Source organism: Cyprinus carpio, chromosome B23 (assembly GCF_018340385.1).
Source record: "Cyprinus carpio isolate SPL01 chromosome B23, ASM1834038v1, whole genome shotgun sequence".
NCBI lineage: Eukaryota > Metazoa > Chordata > Actinopteri > Cypriniformes > Cyprinidae > Cyprinus > Cyprinus carpio.
This window is the reverse complement of record NC_056619.1, coordinates 20342743-20365028: the sequence shown is the minus strand read 5'-3', so window position 1 is coordinate 20365028 and position 22286 is coordinate 20342743. Positions and strand designations below refer to the sequence as shown.

General features: G+C 37.6%; 1 protein-coding gene across 1 annotated transcript in view; it reads right to left on the bottom strand.

The window, feature by feature from the left end:
• The window catches only part of plxna1a (plexin A1a), a 214432-nt gene that overhangs the window by 177070 nt on the left and 15076 nt on the right, over positions 1-22286 (bottom strand). Inside the window, 1 exon segment of the mRNA XM_042750616.1 lies at positions 10070-11457. Coding sequence (XP_042606550.1) covers positions 10070-11257 — 1188 coding nt within the window. The 5' untranslated portion in view covers positions 11258-11457.

Genomic DNA, 22286 nt, shown 5'->3' with positions numbered 1-22286 from the left:
TCTGCTAAACTCCAAAATTTTACAAAAAATAATGTATATATATATATATAACAATATATATATATATATATATATATATATATATACACACACACACACACACACACACAAACACACACACACATATATATAAAACAATGCATAATGCAGAAGACTGCAGAATGAAATAAATATAAAACTATAAATCTTATATTTTATACTAATTTAACCAAAATAATAATTGTAACTAGTACTTTTAATAAGGATTCTTAAAAAAAAAAAACAGATCAACAAAAAATACAATTATGCATAAAAAAAAAATCTTAAATGAAAAGGAAGCTATCTAGTAGTTTTTTTTTGTTGTTGTTGTTTATATAAGATTTCTAGACTCTAGTAAAAGCAGTTTATTAAAATCAATAAAAATCCCCATGACTAGTGCTTAGATTTATGTTCTGGTTGAAGGTACACTTAAATAGCAAAATGCCAAAATCATTTAATATTCATAATGCATAACAGTGTCAAAACATAACAGATTTCTCCCACCGTGTTATTTAACTGCAGTTAAACTCGTATACATAAAACCTCATGAATTCTAATTCAAAATTCATAACCTGAAGTCCTACAAACCAAATCAACAGGATTTAATCATCTTTCAAACCCACAAATAACAGTAAGAGATATTTCACATATGATTTCCTATAATTCCTTATTCACATCTTTTTGCATTTATGCATGATTTTGATTGTTTCATGCATTTTTTTTTACACATGCAACTATTACATTTATTCTAAACAAGCTCTTGACTGTTAACCATATGCTGTGAGTCATACACGCAAGCCTGTGTATGTGTGTGTGCTTCATCATCTCTAAGCTCATGAAGCTGATCTGAGGTTATTAACATTGTTGTCCCAGCAAAAGCATCAGATTATAATCTACATAATCTAAAATTAAGCATCCCATAAACACTAATCCAATTACAGCGCAGACACAGACTTTCTCCCAAGAGCGCGCTGCATTTCCGGCTGAAAACGTGTCTGTCGAGAGCTCTGCCGAGCTACGTTCACATACAGCTCCGAAGTAATGAGATCCGAGATACATCTCTGTTGTGCGTGAGTACATGAGAAAGCAATGAGCGATTTCATTAGTATCCATTCAGCAGCTTCATGGTAGCCATTGGAGGCCCCGCTGGGCGCGTTCTCTTCCACAACAAGGCCATAACAGGAACATAACATTGAGAGAATATGGGTCTGCTGTTTGACGCCCGTTCAAGAAGAAAGGCTGGAAACGCCACTTCAAGACTCAGCATGAGGCATCTGTGAGCTTTCAACAGCAGTATGCTAAAGAGCCCTGATCAAGCTAACATAATGTTTAACATGCTGTTAAAATGCCTGATGCCAATGTATATGCAATGTAAGTCGACCAAAAAAAAAAAAAAAAGGCCTCTGGTGACCCCTGAAAGATAATACATTTGCACCAAACAGCATTTAAACACTTATCTGACATGAATGTCACTGCATTACAAAAAATACCAATCGCAAGTGACATGCAAACAAATGATGTTAAAGCTTTTCTCAAAACCAATTTTTCTTTGCTTTGAGCCATTTTTGCAATTACATTTAACCTAAATATTTCATTAGCAGAGTAAACACAGGAGTAGATCCTATGTTGTACAATGAAAAAACAAAAATTTTAACTAGTTTCAGCTTTATAAAGTAAACATGTTTTAGTGAATAAAAAAATGAACATTTTAGTGAATATTTAATTAAGTATGTAATGCCATTTCAAATAATTGCCATTAGTTTGATAAAGACATTCATATATTTTAATGCATGGCTGAAGTTCCAGATTATATTATATATTATATATACAGTACAGTATCAATATAAAGCCAGTTCACTAATAAATTGAAAAAAGTTGGAAAAACCCTGGCTTAAGTGTCCAAATATGTTTTGTCGTTGTGACTGTTGCAGTTATGGGTCAGATCTAGCGGCTAAGCTCTCTTTAGTGACAAAATGGAAATAATAAACAATCTGTTTGGTAGAAAATATCAATGAAAGAATCATATTGCATCTACAGGCTCATTTGCTAAATGTACTGTATCATGGTTATCAGCGAATGTCTCCCAGGAGCAATATCAGGGCTTTAGACAACATCAGATGAAGGTACTTGACTCACAAACACTGTCTATTGAAACACACAATCAACGAAGCATTTAGAGCACACCATAATAAATCAAACCATGTCTTTCTCACTTCACATGAACAAAGCACAGTCATTTTGGCATTTTAAGCTGTAACTGTTGGTTTCCATTAATGAGGAGCATTTTTTTCTGTCTAGCTACACTGGTCCACCCCCTAAAAACACAAGTTGCATGGTGACAGCACCCATCCAATCCTCATTATGCACCCAAAACATTTCATTTTTTCCTGGAACCTCTGACCTCAGCGTCCTGTAATGCTCCATCATCTAATCATACACCCCCTCATTACATTTGGACTCAAAAAAGCCTGCTAGAAACATCTCAGACAACAGCTAGCTTCAAGATGAAAAACATAATAATAAAGTTCTAAAAGCCGCCATGACCTCTTCGGAGTGTCACAAAACTCCCATTCGCTCTCCAGCTTGGGTCGAGGTGCCAGGAATGAGGAATGGCTTTGTCCTTTCAAAAGTGGTTCACCATCTTTTTTCCAGGTCATGCTAGTTATGCTCTGAAATTTGCTTACCAAAAGTGGCTGGCCATAAGTCATAATGATTTAGCAAGTATTCATCTGTAGAAATCACAAGATTATGGCTGAGCATTATTTACTGCATAATATCAAGATGAACTGTTGTTCTCTGGCCCTGCTGAAAAGACCTGTGAACATATGGCTGCTAAGTACTGCATGTGATGTTCCTAGAACAACATTCTAGTAAAATAGTCTCAAATCATATCTTAACCTACCCCAAAAAGTTTTGAGCAATGCTAAATTAATAAGAATTCTGTTTAAGCTTAAATCCAAACTCATTGGTTGGTAGGAATGTTTTTCCACAAGGACGCTGATCCAAAAGCATGTCAAACTTGGTCAAACAACAGTAAGCGCTTATGTTCAGACTTCTTAAGTAGCTAAATCAGCAACATTTGGCATTGAGGGTCTCTGACAGTGCAAGGACCAGTAAATGTGATCTTGTCGAGTATGAGTTTTGATCCTGGATCAAAATCCTGTCCCAAACTTACTATTACAAATAGAGTGCAATGGCTAACTTGTAAGTTGTTCAAACCTCAAACTAAAGATTAAGAAAAATTGTTGTTAAAGAAGCCAAAAATGAGGCAAATGCACCTCATGGCAATAATTAAAACATACTCATGAAAATTTAGATAATTAGACTAAAAAGTAAAATTGCAACAAAAAAAGACTGCAGTAATTGTCATAATTTTAGCAGGGCTCTAGAGTGTGTCCAATTTGGTCGCACATGCGACCTAATTTCTCAATGGTGCAACTAAAAAAAAATCAGAGCCGTTCAAGGTAAACAACAGACACTAGAGCCCTGCATTTCAGCCCGAGCCCGACGGACCCCGACTTTTTTATGCCCCACGAGCCGGGCTTCGGGACAATTTTCACGTCATAGTTCAAACGCGGGCTGGGCCTCCCGCCTGTTTTAGACTTCTCATTACTTTTATATTTTAGACATACATCAATTAGTGATGAAAAAAAAATTTGCCACGCTGGTGGAAACAACACGAGACCGTGATACTACGACTGACAAGAGCGGCTCGACGGTGTTTTGTGTCCCGCAGCAGCAGCACAGCTGAACAGTTATGCGTTCAAATGCAAGCAATAGGCTCAATCTTGCCGTAAAGCACCGGCAAAAGTACTTACCATAAATGTGACAGGGGGAAATAGTAAGGAGATATTTGAATTATTTACTAATAATTATTTTTGTACTCCTGTTAAATACGAGACGCAGAAAGCGCATTGTGTTTGTATTCTTTATTTAATTAAAGCACAACGTTTTGTTGATATTGTAAGTGCACACAAATAAAAGACCCTTTGCATTTACGAATGATGTAATACTCTTACCTTTATGTGCAAAACTGACGGCGTATCCACTGAAAAAAATGCAAGTGATCATGCTGGTGTCTCCAAGTCCTGAAGCGTCTCCGCACAAACTATTGGATATAGCGCACATTTATCTGGGTCTAACATTTAAACATTGTTATATGCTTGAACAGTTTTAAATCTATAGATTTTATTTTAGGCGAGTCGTGATGATTTGAGAAGGCTAAATTGATCAAACATAGGCTCACTGTCTAATGCTGGCCGCTTGGTCGTTACTTAAAAAAATATATATTTATTTAACAAACAAAACATGCTCCAAATGTTTTTCTAAATTAACTTAATAAAAAAAAAAAAATGAAACGAAATATAATCACTTTGCTATAACATACAAAACTGAACTATTTTAATAGCTGAGACAGTAGTATAAGCTGTTAGGGACTGTTTAGTTGTTCAAATCAGACACTAGAGCATCCCTTCATTCAGACACAGTGGAAGATCTGATAAGATCAGTGTAGAGGGGCCAAGTCTGGAAGATTTTGATGCTAGAGAGAGTGTGGCCAGTTTTCTTTTTATTTAATTTATGTTGAGATGTTTTAAGTTTAAATTTCAGCTCAGTGAAGCATTTTAAGCACCAGCACTTTTTCAGTAAGGTACCTTTCTTGTAGAATCGTGCTTCAAATATAGAACTTTATGTTGACCAGATTGTTAGTTAATCATTTACAAGTCAATATTGCCAATATGTCATTGATTAAAAAAAAAAAAAAAAGTGAACTTGTAAAACTGCGGTGTTAAATGCAATGCGGTCGAAAATTTGGGTGCACCTAACTTTTGTGCTGGTGCACCTAAGAAAAAAAGTTAGGCGCACCACTGCAACCAGTGCAAAAACTTAGTCTAGAGCCCTGTTTAGTAAAAATTACTTTTATACATTTAATATAATTAAATAAAAAAAATTAACGGAATATTGAATAAGCGAATATTCACATGGCATCACCCAGTTTGCGTCTATTCGCGTCTTTGCATTGACTTATTGTATGCATGTTCATATTGTATGTGTTCTGCTAACGCAAATAATTAAATTCACTTTTTGTGTGCGCAGACCTTAATGTTCATGGCAAGTATCCCCACTTATAGTGTGTGCACAACAAAAGCAAATTTGATTATTTGCACAAGTAAATTACACACAAAGTCAATGTAAAGACATAAATGATGTGAACTCGGTGACACGTTTGCTGCCAATGCACGATATTTGCCTCAAAATGTAAATTCGAGTGAAAAATATGCATTACAGGTTGTTGCGCAAGCCAATTAGTGAAGAGCTTATTGACATGTTTGGTTTGTCCTGTTGTATCAGAAAATGTTTTTTATTGTTTTTTTTTTGTTTTTATTAATGCTAGTGATGCGATAAACATCCTGCGAGTAATCTAGAGCAAGTAACGCAATGCAAATATTTGCTTCGCTTTTGGTGGGAACACACCTTTAGTCTACTTAACCTTCTTAACCAGCAGCACTTCCTTGGTCAAACAACATCGACAGAAAACGTGATGGCTGACCATCTTAACAGAACCAAACCAGAACTAACCAGCCTGCAAATACATGCTGGTAAAATCTAAGCAGGTCTTTTCAGCAAGGAAGGTATAACTGGCTTTTGCCAGTTTTTGTTTGCGGTTGTTTTTAATCCTTTGTGGAATATGAAATAGACTGATGTTCTCTGGATCCATCCCATTGCCCACCACCACAGGAAACAACAAATACAGCTGCACGTGCAGCCTGGCAAATAGCGCAGCACACAAGCGCACACCCACAAACACACACTGTGCGCTTGATCACAACCACCTACCATCCCACACACACTCTCTATGCGGCTCCCACACAAACACACATCAATAAATAATTACACCGACAATTAGATGGGGAGCACTCCAAGCCTGACCTGTTAAGAGATTTGCAACCTACACACATAGTCGCCATCTGAAAGGCTGGGGAGGGGTGAGTCATTTTTCTTACTATCCAGTTAACTGGCTGACTTATTGATTTAAAATTACCATCACAGAGAGCTCATACAGTTGTCTACACTTTATTTGGCCGATCTCAAGGCCTTGTTTGATCTGAATAGTTTATGTTAAAGCTACAGAGGAGCAGGAAATGCAAATTTTATCCCATTACAAGTGCATTCACAATGCTACCATCCACACAGGGAAGCAATGATACAATACTATAGCTTAGAAAACTGAGATCATGGACTTATACTCAATATAAAACAGTAAACCAAAAAAAACAAAACAACGAAAATAAAAACATTCTGGTTGCTTCTTCATAGTAGTGTTAAATAAAGATAAAATAAATAAATAAATAAATACCCTAGGGCCTAGGCCCAAATTATCTTTCTTTGAAATCTTACAACTGGGCCTATATTGTATCAGCAAATATAAGAAAGTATCAGTACTCATTCTTGGTCTCTGAAAATGAAAAATGGTAGTGAAGCACCCATTTGGAAAGAACAGATATTTAGTCAATTGTCCTTCTTTGTTTCCCCTTTAAGGAAGAAAAATCTGCCGAGGATTCCCTTAATCTCAAACCTGTGTTCCAGAGCACGATAAATAACTATGGAAAAACAATTAGCCCCAAGGCTATTGAGGTGGATATAGTTTCATCTATATGATTTTTCAATATCCAGTCATCTCTGATCAATACCCCACAGGGAAGGAGGCACAGATGGGAAGCCATTAAAGTGTAATCCAGTACAATATCTTTTTTGCCTGTCCGTGAAGAACTCCCACATGGACTTGTTCTCTCATTTCCTTGAGCTCTTCTTAAGAGTCAAAAAGAACTGAAGTGAACACCAACAGCAAGCAAATGATATTCAATGTCATGATTAAATCACCAAGTCTTTCATTGGGGAAGTCTCAATGGCATCGGAGATTAAAAGACAAGACAGAAAATCTTTCTGCCTTCAGTCTGAGGGAAAAACAGAACTAACACAAGAAGGATAACTTCTAGCAATCAAAATCTCCAGGCAAGTGATCAACTGAGATAAGTGATAATGTAATTATGCAAAGGAGCGAAGGGTGAGGAGTCGGTCCTGGCGTATTTTCGTTCATCAGTTAAACAACAATTTGTCTCAATGCCACACACAAAATCAGCTAAAAGTCATTCGATAAAAGTGACGAGTGTGTATTGTTGTTTGTTGTTATTGTGTGCAGTTGTTGTGCTCATTAATATCACCTGTGGACAGACTGAAAAACTCATTAGCAATGCTAATATGTTTTTGTTCAGCTTTTTCCCCTTCTTCCCTTTTTTTTTATGGGCACAATTCAGATGGTTGGAAACCAGCTTGCATCTGGCACAGAAGGTGACCTGGAACTTTTAAAAGTTCCTCTTGTTACAGCCGCCATAAATTCGAAAGATTTGGAGGAGAGTCTGGCGTGCAAGCCGCATGGAAATAGACGGAGAGACGCCACCATCCAGCAGAATAATCTCTATATCCTGTAGATCAATAGATTTGAAAACATAAGAAAGACTCACATCAGCATCTGAATAGGGCACTTTGGCAGCAAAGTACAAATTCAGTCTTCAGCTTCCAAAACGCTGCTGCATCATGATGCTGTATTGAATAATATTAGAGGCCCTTCCTGTGTATGAACAAAAGTGTCCGCTATAGACGTCAGTTGTTTTATAAAGCAAAGGCCAATGAAATGAATTACAGTGAAAAAGTACTTCTGCCAGCCTTGATAAAAAACAGGATAGAGAAGTCTGTGTGTAATTATTATTTGACTCTGCTGACGTGTCTTTGATGGATTGCAACAGAGTGTCGCAGATGGTAATCAAGCACCATCATGTACGGTTTCTCATTTACATATATGCATAGCTTTACCATGAGCAACGGGACAGGTGGGCAGAAGAAAGACGTCAAAAGCGCTTACTGTCTGTCTGTCCAATCGCGCACATCTCTCGTTGCTTTTCCCACTCCAGTCGGCTTTCCGTCTGTCTGCACGTGTGTCTCCCCCAAAGCCTTCTGAATTATGAAAGTGTGCTTTGTGATTGGAAAATGACAACATTAATTGCTTGTAAGCAGAGCGCGGAGGCAGAGGGATTTTTGATCATGCGCTGATTGTGATGGGCTATAAATGAATAACACAAGGTGAGTGAGGGTGAATTATTCATAAGCTGGAAGCTTGCCGGTGGAGGACCCTCAGAGCGTTATCTTTTCATCCAATTCAGCCAGCCGTGCCGCCATCATTACCAAGGCAGATTGCTCCAGGCCCGTTATTATAATGGCAGCAGTTATTATCGTTAATGCCACTGTCAGTTATTCGCAGAAGGATTCTTCCACTGTGGCCGCTACCATCAAAAACTACATTAGAGCATATGGTTTACACTACCCACGATGCACTATAAAGACAACTGTTAAGATTATGAACAAGGCAAAGTAAAGCCCAAAATGTTTCACATAATAAACATAATAAACGTAATTTCAAAACATGTGAGAAGCCAAGTAAGTGTTGCATTTTCAGCAAGCATTAGATAAAAAGTAGTCTTATTGATTATTTTTATGACAGAGCAACAGGGTTCAGCCAGAAATATGATTTATTTTCATTATCATGCAGTTTCAAACAAGTATGCATTACTTTCTTCTGTAGGACACAAAAGATATCTTCACACGATGACAGTCAATGTTGTTATTCTTCAAAATATCTTTTCATGTTCCACAAAAGAAAGAAATACGTGTTGGTATCTCTATTTTCTTCATGAATTTTCCATCAATTTTCTTTATGGAAAGCACAATTTTATTGAATAAAATTAGTTTGTATATGATGAGTCATATAAAAAAAAAAAAAAAAAAAAAAAAAAGATAACATAAGGTCTCAATCAAACCTGCTTCTGACAGAGAGTCTATGACAGCTGAATAACAGCAGGTCTCTCTAACTGGGATATGTATTCTGATAGGTGATTACAATTCAGCATATGATGGATGGTAAAATGAATTTCTGTCTAGTTTGAATTTTAGAGCTTTGATGTATGTGCCTTTAACTGCTTGATCAGATCACATATTGCCATTATAAACTGAAGCGAATATTACTGTATGTTTTCTCATTTGAGGCATTTAATAAAAGTTGTCAGAGAAATGTAATAACTCATAACCCACTAGTGGTATGACAAAATACTGGAGATGAGGTGTCATGGCATAAGAATTGTGAAACAATAACTACAATCACTGAAACTGCATCATAATATATCATAATACTACATGAGAAGCAAAGTCGGCACACTTTCTCGATCTTTATCTGCCTCCCTTCCCTTTATCTTCCTTTCTTTCATAATCACCAGCTCCATCCTTCTATTTTTTATTACTCTCACAAGTCTCTGACTCGCTCCATCAACCAAAATGTGTTTCCTCTTGTATGTCTGAGTACAGTCGAATCACCCAGGAACATGCTGCACATATAATAGAAGGGAGGATTTGGGCTGTTCTCTGGGAATAATCCCCTCATTCTGTGCTAGAGCATTGTGTTCGGTGTAGAACTGCCGGCTTGGCTATTTCCTATGATAGCCTATGTAGAGAGCACAGCTAAAAGCGCTGTTGATTAGCAAGTAAGCTATGCGCCTGCACACTAGCCTCTTTGTGGCGTCCACATTGTTCTGACACCAGAATGAAGGTCCCAAGAGGACTTGGGCAACAAAGACAACTTTAAGAGTTTAAATCAATTATCACTTGAGGAAATGGACACATGAGGCAAGAGAGTGACAGGGCGCTAATCCCATGGACTGAGCTAATGATGTGGCTGGGCTAGTTAATCTGACTTTAGAATGGAGGTTTCCCTGTTAAACAACAGTGAGATTCTCAGGCCCTGCATCCATGCACATGGACAAGATATTCCCAACTGCTTTACTGCACCAATGATCTGGAAATAACATGCGTTCTATAATGAATCAATTGAATGCTATGACACCCATCAACACTGGAACTGAGTTGAGGGACTTAAGGAACAACAGTCAACAGTGCACCTGGTGTCTTGCTTGTTAATGTAACTATATAGTTAATGAGTGTGACTTACTGAGTTGATGCAGTTCAGTTCCTTGTTGAGGAGCCAGGGAAGGGATAGTTTTCCTTCACCCCTGTAGCAGGATTGGATCCTCTCCTTAATCTTTTCCTTGATTTTTCGCAGTGTGAACAGGCATAGGGCTGATTCTTTCGGTGGCTTGGCTCGGTTCTTTTGGCCCTGAGCAAAAACGGTAAACAGCACCTCATCCTGTTCAGAGATACCCAATGATCTTGCCAGCTTTGCACCGGGCCGACTGAGGTAGGCGTCTTGAACCAATCGGTATTCCACACCATCCTTGGTACAGCCAATAGGAAACTCTACGTAGGAGTAGAACTTGGGGTCATCCACACAGAGGCGGACGATCTTTGAGGTGAAGAACTGTTCACCACTGGCATCCGGCGAGGTTAGCTGGGTGTCCAGCTGGAGAGTTAGGTAGTAGATGAACTGCTCGCTGCTAAACCCATAGACATAGTAGATGTCAAAAGTAGGGAACTTGGAAAGGGTGTCGGATGGAATCTTGAGCTGTGAGGAGACAAACTCATCCTGGTAGACAAAGCTGAACATTTCAGCATTCTCCTCATTAGCCATCAGCTTACGACTGGAGAGAGTTGGGAAGTACTCAGATTTTCCTTCGATGGGTGTACCTACGAACAATTTGCCGCTGTCTTCACCTTGGGTTCCACTAATAACCACTCCTGACATAGTCCCTGCCTCGGACACACTTGAAAGATAGTGCTCCTTGCGGTGATGCGGCTCACCAAGTTTGAAGAGGTCATCCAGTCGGAGGAACTGGCATATACCCTGTGAGGTGCTTCCACATGCAATGAGCCTGTTCTGTCCTGAATCCAGAAGCAACAGCTTGTTGACATTGCTAGTCTGTGATAGCTCGTGAGGGCAAGACTGAACACCAGGTGGTGGGTAACATTTCTCATTATCCACCACAGGACCGGTAACATGGTTTCGTAGCTTGGTCAGGTTGCTGGAGAGCTTGTAGATCCAATTGACAGCACCGACGTAGACTTCACCCGTTTTGTTATGGACAACCAAATGTGTAAGCCCTCCCTCTGGTGGGGTAAAGGTCCGGAAGTAAGAGAGGTTAACCTCGAGCCCCCCATGTTGAGGGAGGAACGAGAGGAAGAAGAGGAGGAGGAATGCCTCGCAAAGAGAGGCGGGAAGGGGCCTCCTCCCATACGGCAGCATTTTGAATATCTTTCTGAGAGGAAGCAGTAGGCCAGGTGATCCGTTCACCTTTGTGATCCTGGGCCCAGAAAAAACCTGGACAGCGTCTGTCAGTCTACGGTGAGGAGAGCAACTTATTGACCCAGTGTCCTCTCTGCTCTCTCTCTCTCTGCACAAAGTTGTCGTCTACACCATCATCTGCAGTGCCATGGCCGCTAGCCCTGCAAGGGTAGGAAAACACATCATGAGTGTTGGAGAAAAACAAAATAGAACATTGTCTATTGATTCGACTGGAGTTTAAAAGTTCTGCCTGCCCAAGAGAAAAAGAGCTCATAATACATAAACACAAATATCTTACAGTGGGGCCCTGGGTGGAATCCTATACAACATTTAATGAGTGTGTCAAGCTTGCAGACAGCAGTGCACTCCACAAACTCCACACTGAGAACTCGTCTGATAGACCTGCTGTGCCCCTAAATATTTCACACAGTCTGTGCCAACTCAGCTGGCACAAAAAGGAAAGAGAATAGAGCAGGAGAGAGTAGATGAGAAGAGGAATGAGGAAAAAGTGAGCGATGCCATAACTGTAGACTAGTTTACGAATTCACCTTGAAGAATGCCATAAGCTCAGAAGCGTCAGCAATAAACATTCTCATTTCCTCACGCTTGCTCAGAGAAGCCATTCAAGTTGACCTCGCATAAAACAAAAGCACTTTCCTTGAACCACAGGTTTTGAAATACCACAGTACAGACAACATGCCCTCAACCACAGGGCTGTGAAAAGAGAGACAATCCATCAAATTTGTTCTAATTGAAAGTCTAATGGCATTCATGTGATCATGGGTGATGAAGAGGAGCTGAGCACTGGGTGTCCAGCTACACCCTCAGAGTGCAAAGCCACTAAAACAAGGACAGTCTCAGGCCTTTCATCTAGCCAGCAGCAGGGACTGTCTGCTTCTGTGACCTTCTCCAGTGTTCAAAACAGAAGCATCATTGTATCTCAGATGACATTTATCTCACTTCACAAGACTATTGAACGAGTAGACTGCCTCTGGGTCTCATTCACCGCTCGGTGCTGTGAGCCATACTGTGGGCTGACTGTCATGTGCAAACTACGAAACAACTGTGCGAGAGAGCAGATACATATACACATATGTCAACACATCATATACTGTACTAGATAGGCCAACATGCTACACATCATCTGAATAGGGGGAAAATGTATTCATTCAAAATTTCATTTTTGTTGACCATGTGGAAAATGGCAAAAAACAGTATGTAGTCAATAGTGTTTATTGATTAAAACTATTGTAATGAGGCATCAATATCTAAAGTGACTCCCTGGGGATCGAACCCATGACCTTGGTGCTGCTAGTGCCATGCTCTACTGTTTCAGCTACAGGAATGCATAGGCCTTTTTACTTGGATATTGTTGGGAAAAAGAGATTAAGATCAAGTCTGTGGACATAAAGTTTAAAGTATCAATGCATTTTGCAAACACATGCAATATTGGAGGAAAAATGGCACAGACCTCAAGGTGCACTGACACAATTGCAAAAAAATAAAAAATAAAAATGGAATAATATGAGGCATTTAAAAAGAACATCTACTAATGGAGTCCGATCTTCAGCTACTCTGAGCTTTATACCGTTTCACCATATTTGCTGTGTAATGTAGTGTGCTGACAGGGGTCCAAATTTCTCTCCTCTGTATTGATCATCACAGCTGAGCTCCTCTCAGCTCAACTGAGTCAGAGTCAGCACTCCGAGGTGCTTTTTGGCTCTGTGATACAGGGACACTGTCAAAGCAAATTCCTAGCAGTAAAAAACACAGAAAAATTGCCTATAAATAATCAAGTAACTAACTAAATAACTCCACAACACACTTAAAATTGAATTTAGCAGTGCTGCACCTGACCCATTACACACTATAAAAACAAAGCTGTCAAGAGTTTTGACTTATCTGGGACAACGATATGCTAATGAGGCAGCGGAAGCTGCTTAAATGCAGATCCAAGTGTCCACTTTATCTCAGAAAATGAAAAACAAAAGAAGAAAGAGAAATTATGATAAACTGAAACTGCTGCAGCAAAATTACAATACATGTGCTGCAACTGATAACACTACACTGCAATGCTATTTGTGTGGGATACAGCAATTAGGACATCCCACCCACTTGCTCCAAATAGGCTCACATCAAGGATAAAGGTGAAATTGGATGAATCAATTAAAGGGAGGTATGGGAGTTGCATGGCACCTTCAGGATAGCAAAACCTGCCTAGCTCAGAAAATGGCCGGCGGGACCAAGGTATCCACAATGATTTATTGCTTGTGGCACATAAATTACAGCACAAGCCATGAAAACGGCACCTCATACTTAAGCAAATTTATACAGAGCACCTCTTTAACATGGAGGTCACATTGCTGAGCATTGTGGGGTAGGAGGCAGGCAGGACTCAGTGATGGCCACAACTAAACCACCCAGAGAGGCTCTGCATAGCGGGATCTGCTTTCTATTACAAGCACGCAGACACACTCACATACATCAATACATAGAGGCCTTAATCCACAAACACACACACAGGCTAGGCTTTTTATCGTTCTGCTTCTTTCTTTATGTCTTTCTGTCTTGAAATACTTCATTCATTCATTTTGCCTGTCTTTCTATTTTGCCAATCCTTTCTCTTTTTTTTCTTAAAGCTTTATTTCCTTCCTTTCTCTCTTTCACTCCTTTACTCCTACCCACAATTAAAAACCAGCACCATTATCAGGTATCTAAACATGAAAACAGATTCTGGACTGCATAATAAATGTAAATCCATAATAATGAATCCAATTTATGTAATCAAATTAAGACACCAGATTAGTGTAATAAAATTAGAGCACAAAACAAAAATGTGTGCAGGACAAATATTTAAAGATTATTGCTGTTAAGCCAGGCATTCACCACCAAACCACTGGAAGACGTTTACTGATAAGCAGCAAGAAAAACATTTGCATGAGCACTAGAAAAAAAATAGTTGTTCACAAAATGCTACATATTTGCAATGCTATTAGACAAACTGTAGCAGTAGTATATTTTGATTTAAGTTGAGATATTAAAACCAGACAGCTTCGATTTAGCCCTCAATTTTAAAAAAGCAATAATAGCCTCAATCCAGCGAGACCTCCAATGAAAGTGATATTTTAGCAGAGCTACACTGTGACTGTGATCACGGGGGGGATGATAGAGGAAACAACGACTTGTTGACAGTGGGAAATTATTTGCAAAACAGAGCCTTGAAACGACATCTCATATCATTCAGCTAAAGAGATGATATAGCAACGCAAGTTTGTTTCAGTCTAGGTAGCCAATCTCTGATGCTAAATCACAGATTGTGAGTGTTATGAGGATGCCGATTTAGAGGGATGCAGCGGGCCGTAAGCGTGCGACTGGCTGAGGGAATGACTCATGCCAGAGAGAAGAGGAGAAATAAAGAGTTGACAGCAACAATGGTGGTTAAAATGCGACAAGGACTGCAATTTCTGCAGTTCCTTAGTTTAGCCTAATGTACACATATTTTAAAAAGCAAAAACAGCCAAAAAGTAACTGTTCCAGTGAGAGTTGATGACAAGAAACTGCATCTGCAGCACATTTAACAAGTGAGGCAGAATATTCAGAAGAAAATAATGTAGGACAGAGGCTGAATTTACTTTTTCTTCTTCTTCTTTTTTCAAGAACTGCTCATAGTAACATTTTTAGAATTTATCGTTGTTCCAAACCCGTGTATCAACTGCGCCACAGGGATACGTTTTTTTACGTGTATTTACGCTTTGGTTTGAAAGACAACAGTGCATCAGCGCAGTGCGGCTGACACAGAAGAGCGTACGTCACCTGCGTACAGCTCAGAATTGCCAAAATGGCGCTACGCTGATTTGGAGAGAGACAGAAGAGAGGAATTGTTGAATATAGTCGTTATTTATGTTTTCTTCATGTACGAAAGTATTCTCGTCGCTTCATAACGTTATGATTGAATCACTGATGGCAGATGGACTATTCTGACGATGCTTTTCATACTTTCCTGAACCTTGACACTGTTATTTATTTGGCAGTCTATGGGAGAGTCTCAAGCCTCCCGATTTTCATCCAAAATATCTTTAAATTGTGTTCCGAAGACGAACAAAGCTTTTACGGGTTTGGAACGACATGGGGGTAAGTGAATAATGACAAAACTTTCATTTTGCGGTGGAGTAACCCTTTAAGAAATGTTTTAACATCTTTAAGAAGATTTTCATGAATCCTGGCCTCTGGACTCTACAACACAACAAAAATGTGATTCCCTTTTGAAAATTAACCACGGTTTTATTGTAGTAAAATTATAGTAAACATAGTTTTTCGATTTGGTTCCACAGTGTTTGCTGATTTTTATTTAAACTGTGTATTTTTTATTTTTTTACATCAAGTATGCTGTGTCTCCAAGCTTTCTTATTCATTTTGCTAATAACGTACATTTCTTATTTATTTGGTTTCACAGTGTTTACTGATCTTCAGTTTTGTATAGCCTATCTAAATGTTGTGTTATTTGTTATTTTATATTAGGCATATAGCATGGTGTTTTATTCATTTTGTTAATAAAAGTTCTATGTTCTACTTATTATGTTGTTGCTTGAATTGAATTCAAGCAATTTATGCCTAATTGCTGCTAATTTAAAAGTGAAAGTAAAATGTGCACCGCGCTTTTAAGCTATTTAAAAGCGAAGTAAAGTAAGGAAAAGAGGGAAAACTCAAACTAAAAACAAACAACTGCTTGACGCTGAATTGTCACTAATTTGAAAAGTGAAAGTAAAATTTTACAAGCTTTTACAAGCTATTAAAAGACAGAAGGAAAGCGAGGAAAAAAGGTAAACCCCCACCCCACCCCCCTACACACACACACACACAAACACGGTGATACCGGTATTGTCACACATCGATTAACAAGTGGGAAAATTTCCTCACAGTCATAACCCTACTCCAGACTAAAACGTTATAGGCTACCTCAAATAAAGCAGTTAGTTGACAATAGGTATGCTAACACTTTACTAATAAATTTTCACATGCCAAACAATAAAACAAACAACAAAAATAACAGAACATGACAGAAACTTGGTGGACTCTCAACTTAAGCCAGCAAAAACACCCTAGCAACTGCACAGAAATGTGCCAAGAACAACTCCGAACACTTTAGTAACTAAACTTGGTCAGGTTAGACGCCATATTGAATTTAACATGGATGAAAACAAGGTCAATGAGGGATAGACTCACAGTCTTTACAATGATGGGCACGGTGAAGGTTCTAGATCATGTAATTTTCACAGTCCAAAACTTTGTCAGCTTGACAGTCAGTATGTTGTTAAAAAAAAAAAAAAAAGTACAATCCATTGAATGCACTGTACTTCTATCCTTCACAGACTCTTTTTATTCCTGTCAAAAATTCAATATGGCAAAACCCTTATTAAAGGCTATACTATAGAAACACCCAGGCAACCACTTTATTTTGCACATATTTTTCAGAAAAAAACTAATTTGTTTTAATATTTTTAATAAATATAAATAATATTTATAATCTTAATCATTCATAAGTGTGTTATTATTTCAGTTAAATATTAATAATCAGCTAATCATGACAGATAAGACAATTAGAAAAATCTTTAGATTTTTAGAAATTTTTGGAAAATTAGAAACATTTTTATGTAATCAAAGTAGTAAAAAGTCAATTTCAATGCAATATTCATATACATTTAACTTGTATTCTAAGTTAATCAAACACCAGTGTGGGATGGCTTATATGCAGCATCTAGAACAAAAAACAAAACATTTGCTCTGCTTCTCACTGATTGCTAATTGCTAATCTAATACTGCCAGACGAGTCCTGCCCTGTTTAAATGACCAGCACAAGTCACACTCCGCCTCCATTCAGGTTGTTTAACTCTACAGCATGCTCTCTCGTGCTGAGGGTGGGTATTGTTTGGGTTTGACTAATGGCTGTGCAGCGGGGAGGGCCCGGTGTCTGCAGGAGTAGAGGACACTGAGGAGGTGATTGTGCGCCAGGCCTGTTGCACTGTGGATTTGCCAAAATCAGAGAACACTGTCCTCCTTTTATAGCGTCACTCCTTAGCGTGTGACCCACTGACACCATGATAGCTGCCCCCTTCCTCGCCCCCCAAACCACCAACAACTTCACACAGTGGGTACAACAGTACCCCAATTTAAACAGGTGCATTTTGGGAAGAAAAAAAAACAGTCATACTAGATTTGCATGGCACATTAAGCTGTGGTTCACAACTGGTTTTGGGTTTCTCTTCAGGACCTGAATGGCAACCAATGCTGTAACGAATTGTTAATCAAAATAAATAAAAAAATAAAATAAAAGTTTTTAAAAGCAAACACAGACATTAATATTACAATGAACTGCTTAAACATGACAGCCTAAATTATGAAAATGTCAATTGTTGTAGGTTTTTGGCAGCCAATAATTTGTGGTCTGCTCAAACCATGTTTGTTCATGTTGTACAAGTGCATTCTGGGTTACATTTGTTTTGTTCATGGTTTCGGCATGGACATCTTTCAAACACATTCATTTTGCCATCTGTCTAATTTGACTATTTTCTAGTGAGTGACAATCAAATTGGTGCCAAAATACTGTAGATTTTGATTGGACATGTGGCCTGTGAGGTCGACAGCAAAAGAATTGGGAATTGTTTTCACTTTTTTTTTTATTGTCCACCAGTTACAAATCAAACTCAATATGCCACACTATTATAAATCATGTCTATAGCATATATCTGTAGCATAAACAAATGTGGGATGACTATGTGCCCAAATTTAAAACTTTAGAGCTTTGAAAAACATTGAAGCATGAGAAATAATAATGGACTTACCAAGCACTACTAACTCTGTGGATACATAATGCACCATGATGTGGAACTAAACTTGCATGATTCCTAAAATCCGTTCCAAGATCTGATGTGTTGTTATGTGGACTGAATTCTACAACACTGCAGACTAATCTTAAATCAGAAATCCAGGCTCATAAGGTCAAAGTGGGAATAAATTGTGAGCTATGGGAATGGACAAGACACTCCAAGGGAAAAGCCATCAAGTCTAATCACTGGCTCTTTTAACGTTGCAGTAAATGTTGCTACCGCAGCAGTTTGGAGGGATGCGCTTATGTTAACCCTGCCCCGGATGACACGACTGTCACCAACCTTATGCAAACTCACACTACAAGACACCTAGTCATAGAAGATTAACACATGCTGCAACGATACTAATATTAATGTAAGAAAACATGTGGTTAGTTTGACTGCAATGAAGTCATCCATATGTAGTATACACAAACATGCTTCATATAACCATGCAGGGTTCCTGCACTTTGGCAAGAAAAAAATAAAAAATTAAATTAAATTAAATATAAAAAGTTAAACAAAATATGGAGTACAAAATTAAACTAAAAAAGTTAAATAAGTAAAAAAAAAATAATAATAATAATAATAATTAATATATAAATTAATATATATTATTATAAATTAATATACATTAATATAAATAAAATATAAATTAATAAATAAAATATAACAAATAAAAAGTAAAATAAAGCAAAGGTTAAATTAAGTAAAATTAAATGGATAAAACAGAATAATTTAAAATAAAATGGAATAAAAAAACAGAATCATTTAAGATAAGAAAATAACAAAAACAAACGTTAAATAAAGTAAAATAAGTTAAGCAAAAAGTTAAATAAGTAAAGAGTAAAAAATAAAGTACAAGTGGAATAAAGTAAAAAATAAAAATAAAAAAGTTAAATAAAATAAAATTGATAAAATAGCTTAAGAATATAACAAAATAAAAACAAATGTTAAAGTAAAATACTTAATAAAATTAAAAAGTAATTCAAATTTACTTATTCAACAATTCTTCTCCCCCGAGTTACGCCCTCCGCCATTTTGGAGAGTACCCAAGAACGTAATCAACATAATCAGCGTTATTTACGTTCAGGGGGAAAGCACGTGCATGAATGTAATCTGCGTAATCAGCATTGTTTACGCTTAGGTGAAAGCATGGATATGCATTTGTGTATACGTTGTGATACTCTCTAATATGCCATAAGACGGTAACTCGTGGGAGGAGAATTGTTGAATAAATTATAGTTATAATTAAACGGGTGAGGAGAATTGTTGAATAAATTATAGTTAAAATATATAAAAAAAAAAAAAAAAATATATATATATATATATATATATATATATATATATATATATATATATATATATATATATATATATATATATATATATATATATATATATATAGATATTTTTGTTATCTTTGCGCTCAAAAAGTATTCTCGTAGCTTCGCAAAACTGAAGTTGAGCCACTGATGTCACATGGACTGTTTTACCAATGTCCTTACTATGTTTCTGGACCTGGGAACATTACAGTTGTGTTGCTATCTACAGAGGGTCAGAGAGCTCTCAAATTCCATCAAAAATATCTTAATTTTGTTCCGAAGATGAACAAAGGTCTTACGGGTTTGGAACGACACATGGATGAGTAATTAATGACAGAATTTTCATTTTTGGGTGAACTAGCTCTTTAATAATGCTGATTTGTCCACAGTGAAGTTCAGCCGATGTCTTTTTTTATTTTTGATTCGGGCTACTGAAATTCATTTTGGGCTACCAAAATCTGAAGAATGTCTGCCCGAAGGGCTACCAGCGATTTAGAAATTTTGCATGCCCAGCACACAGAGGTTGCACATACATGCGCAAACGTGCAAAGTCTTAAAATAATTTATGCAAGAACTGAGAGGAATATAAACACAGTGTTTCCAACTGCAACACCCACAAACAACAAACGCAGACCAAACAGACACATCCCGTTCCTTCTCTGGCTGTGTTAATAGATCCACGTCCATTACCACACCTCAGTGTCTGGGCTACAGCTCCCACAGAGCCAATAAAAGCACACAAACACTGCTGACTCAAAGTTCAGCCATCAATAAAAAGCTTTCTCCCTCCTGGGAAGCGTTCGGTTATTTCCTTCAGCCAGTCGCAGAAGTACGCCCGTCGCATCTTATCTTCTTTCATTAGCTTGCTCTCATCTGTTGAGCAATCGACTTTATTATGATAAACACGCCTGCAAATCAAAGTGGGGGTTTTTTTTCCGTAAATTCCACCATTACGATTTACGATGTCATTTCTAAGCCAGCTACAATTATCCGTGGCAAATGTCAAGCTAATACTCGTGCCAGGATCAGAATGTGAAACGCTCCACCGATCCCGGCTGTGCAATGCTTTAAACTACAGGGGGAAAGGGGGCATAAAGACTTCAAATCCCATAACGGTAGCTCCCGAGCTCATGGTGTTTCATGTTCCGTAGGCCTCACTAGCGCACATTCCATCAGGATCGCATCACTGGGCAACGGCCGTTCTCTGGCCTGCTTCCCTCCGCACACTGCGAGAGTTTATGTGCTGAGCTTTACACTTTCACTAACTTCACTCATTGCTTTGCACCCACCTACTCATGCACACATACAAACAAACATCTCTAGCGGTGCTTTCATTATAAAAGACTTATCAAGAGATGAAGTCATGAAGTCAAGCATGAGACATGCGTGTGTGCTTGTGCACCTTCACCGTGTCATCTGTGTGACCTTTCAATTCGGATATGTGCGTTCCCGGCGAACGCGTTTGTGCTAACACAATTACACTCGGCTAATGAACAGAGCGGTGAGATAAAGCCATCTGAATGCTAGCTTCATCCCAGCATCTCCTTTAAAGGCTACATTTGCATGTTTAATAGAAATGAAATTCCTCATTAAACGTGCAAGCTGCTGGTGAAATATGCTTGTGGAGAAAGAAAGAGACCGAAAGAGCAAAGAATAGATGTAAATCAAAGTATTTACACACTCTCGCCCAAAGGCTTATAGCGGTGGTCTAATGCTAATAGATAAAAATGGCAATTTAACGATTCTGGTTTCAATTCGACTTAATGATTCTGGGTTTGTTAATTCCATTAGCTTTTTTTTTTTAAGAAGAAGAAGAAGAAGAATAGGCTAGCTAATCCTATTTACATAAAAATACACTAAACAAAACTAAACTAACATAATATTATTTTTATTACCCCACTTCTACAATAAATTCAGCGAAATGACCAATTAATTTGATTATTCTTTGCAAAAGAAGACGCAAAAGGGCAATGTTTACAAAACCAACACTACTCCTCTTAAATGTTACTCGATGTCAATCAATGCTGTATACATTTTACATTCGAAACATTTATAGAAATCTTAAAAATGCATTAGTTTTATGGTTAAATTTTCAGATTCAGATTTATTTACAAAATTATTAAATGAATTAAAAATACTTCAGCAAATTATCTGATTTAGTTTACAAAAACATTTACAAAATGAATTTATATATAAAACATTATATTATAAAAGTGCATGATATAAAATAATTTAAACATTCACTGCATAAGACCAGACTCAAAAGAAGTTTGTACACAAAACAAACACAACTTCTTTCATGAAACTAACTAAAATAAATAGGGCCTAATTCTCCAAAAATGTTGCTTTCCACAGACAGCATCTGAAAATAGGCCTATAGCTTTGCAACAACGTGTTCAAGAACCGCTCTGACTGAATCATTTGATAAGAATGAAAAAGAAATGTCAAGTATCAGACTGAAATAAAGAATGCATGCTTTCACACAAATTAGAAACCAATTTGCTAAAACTTAAAATAGTCACCATGAGAGTGTGTCACATAAGTTGTCTATTTGTTGACTTTGTATTACTATCATCAAACACGCATTCAATTTAGAAAGCTCATAACTCATCTACAGCAATTTTGTTTGCCATGAAGCTGTAGATTTAGCAGCAGGAAACATTGTCAGAATATTTAAGTACAATACAAAAACAATTAACGGAGCTGAATGTCACAAAAATCATTCGGTTGCAGAGTCGAAACCAAACGGGCTTAGTTTCCAAACCTTCTAGCGTTACAAAAGAGCACAGCAAAGATTAAGCA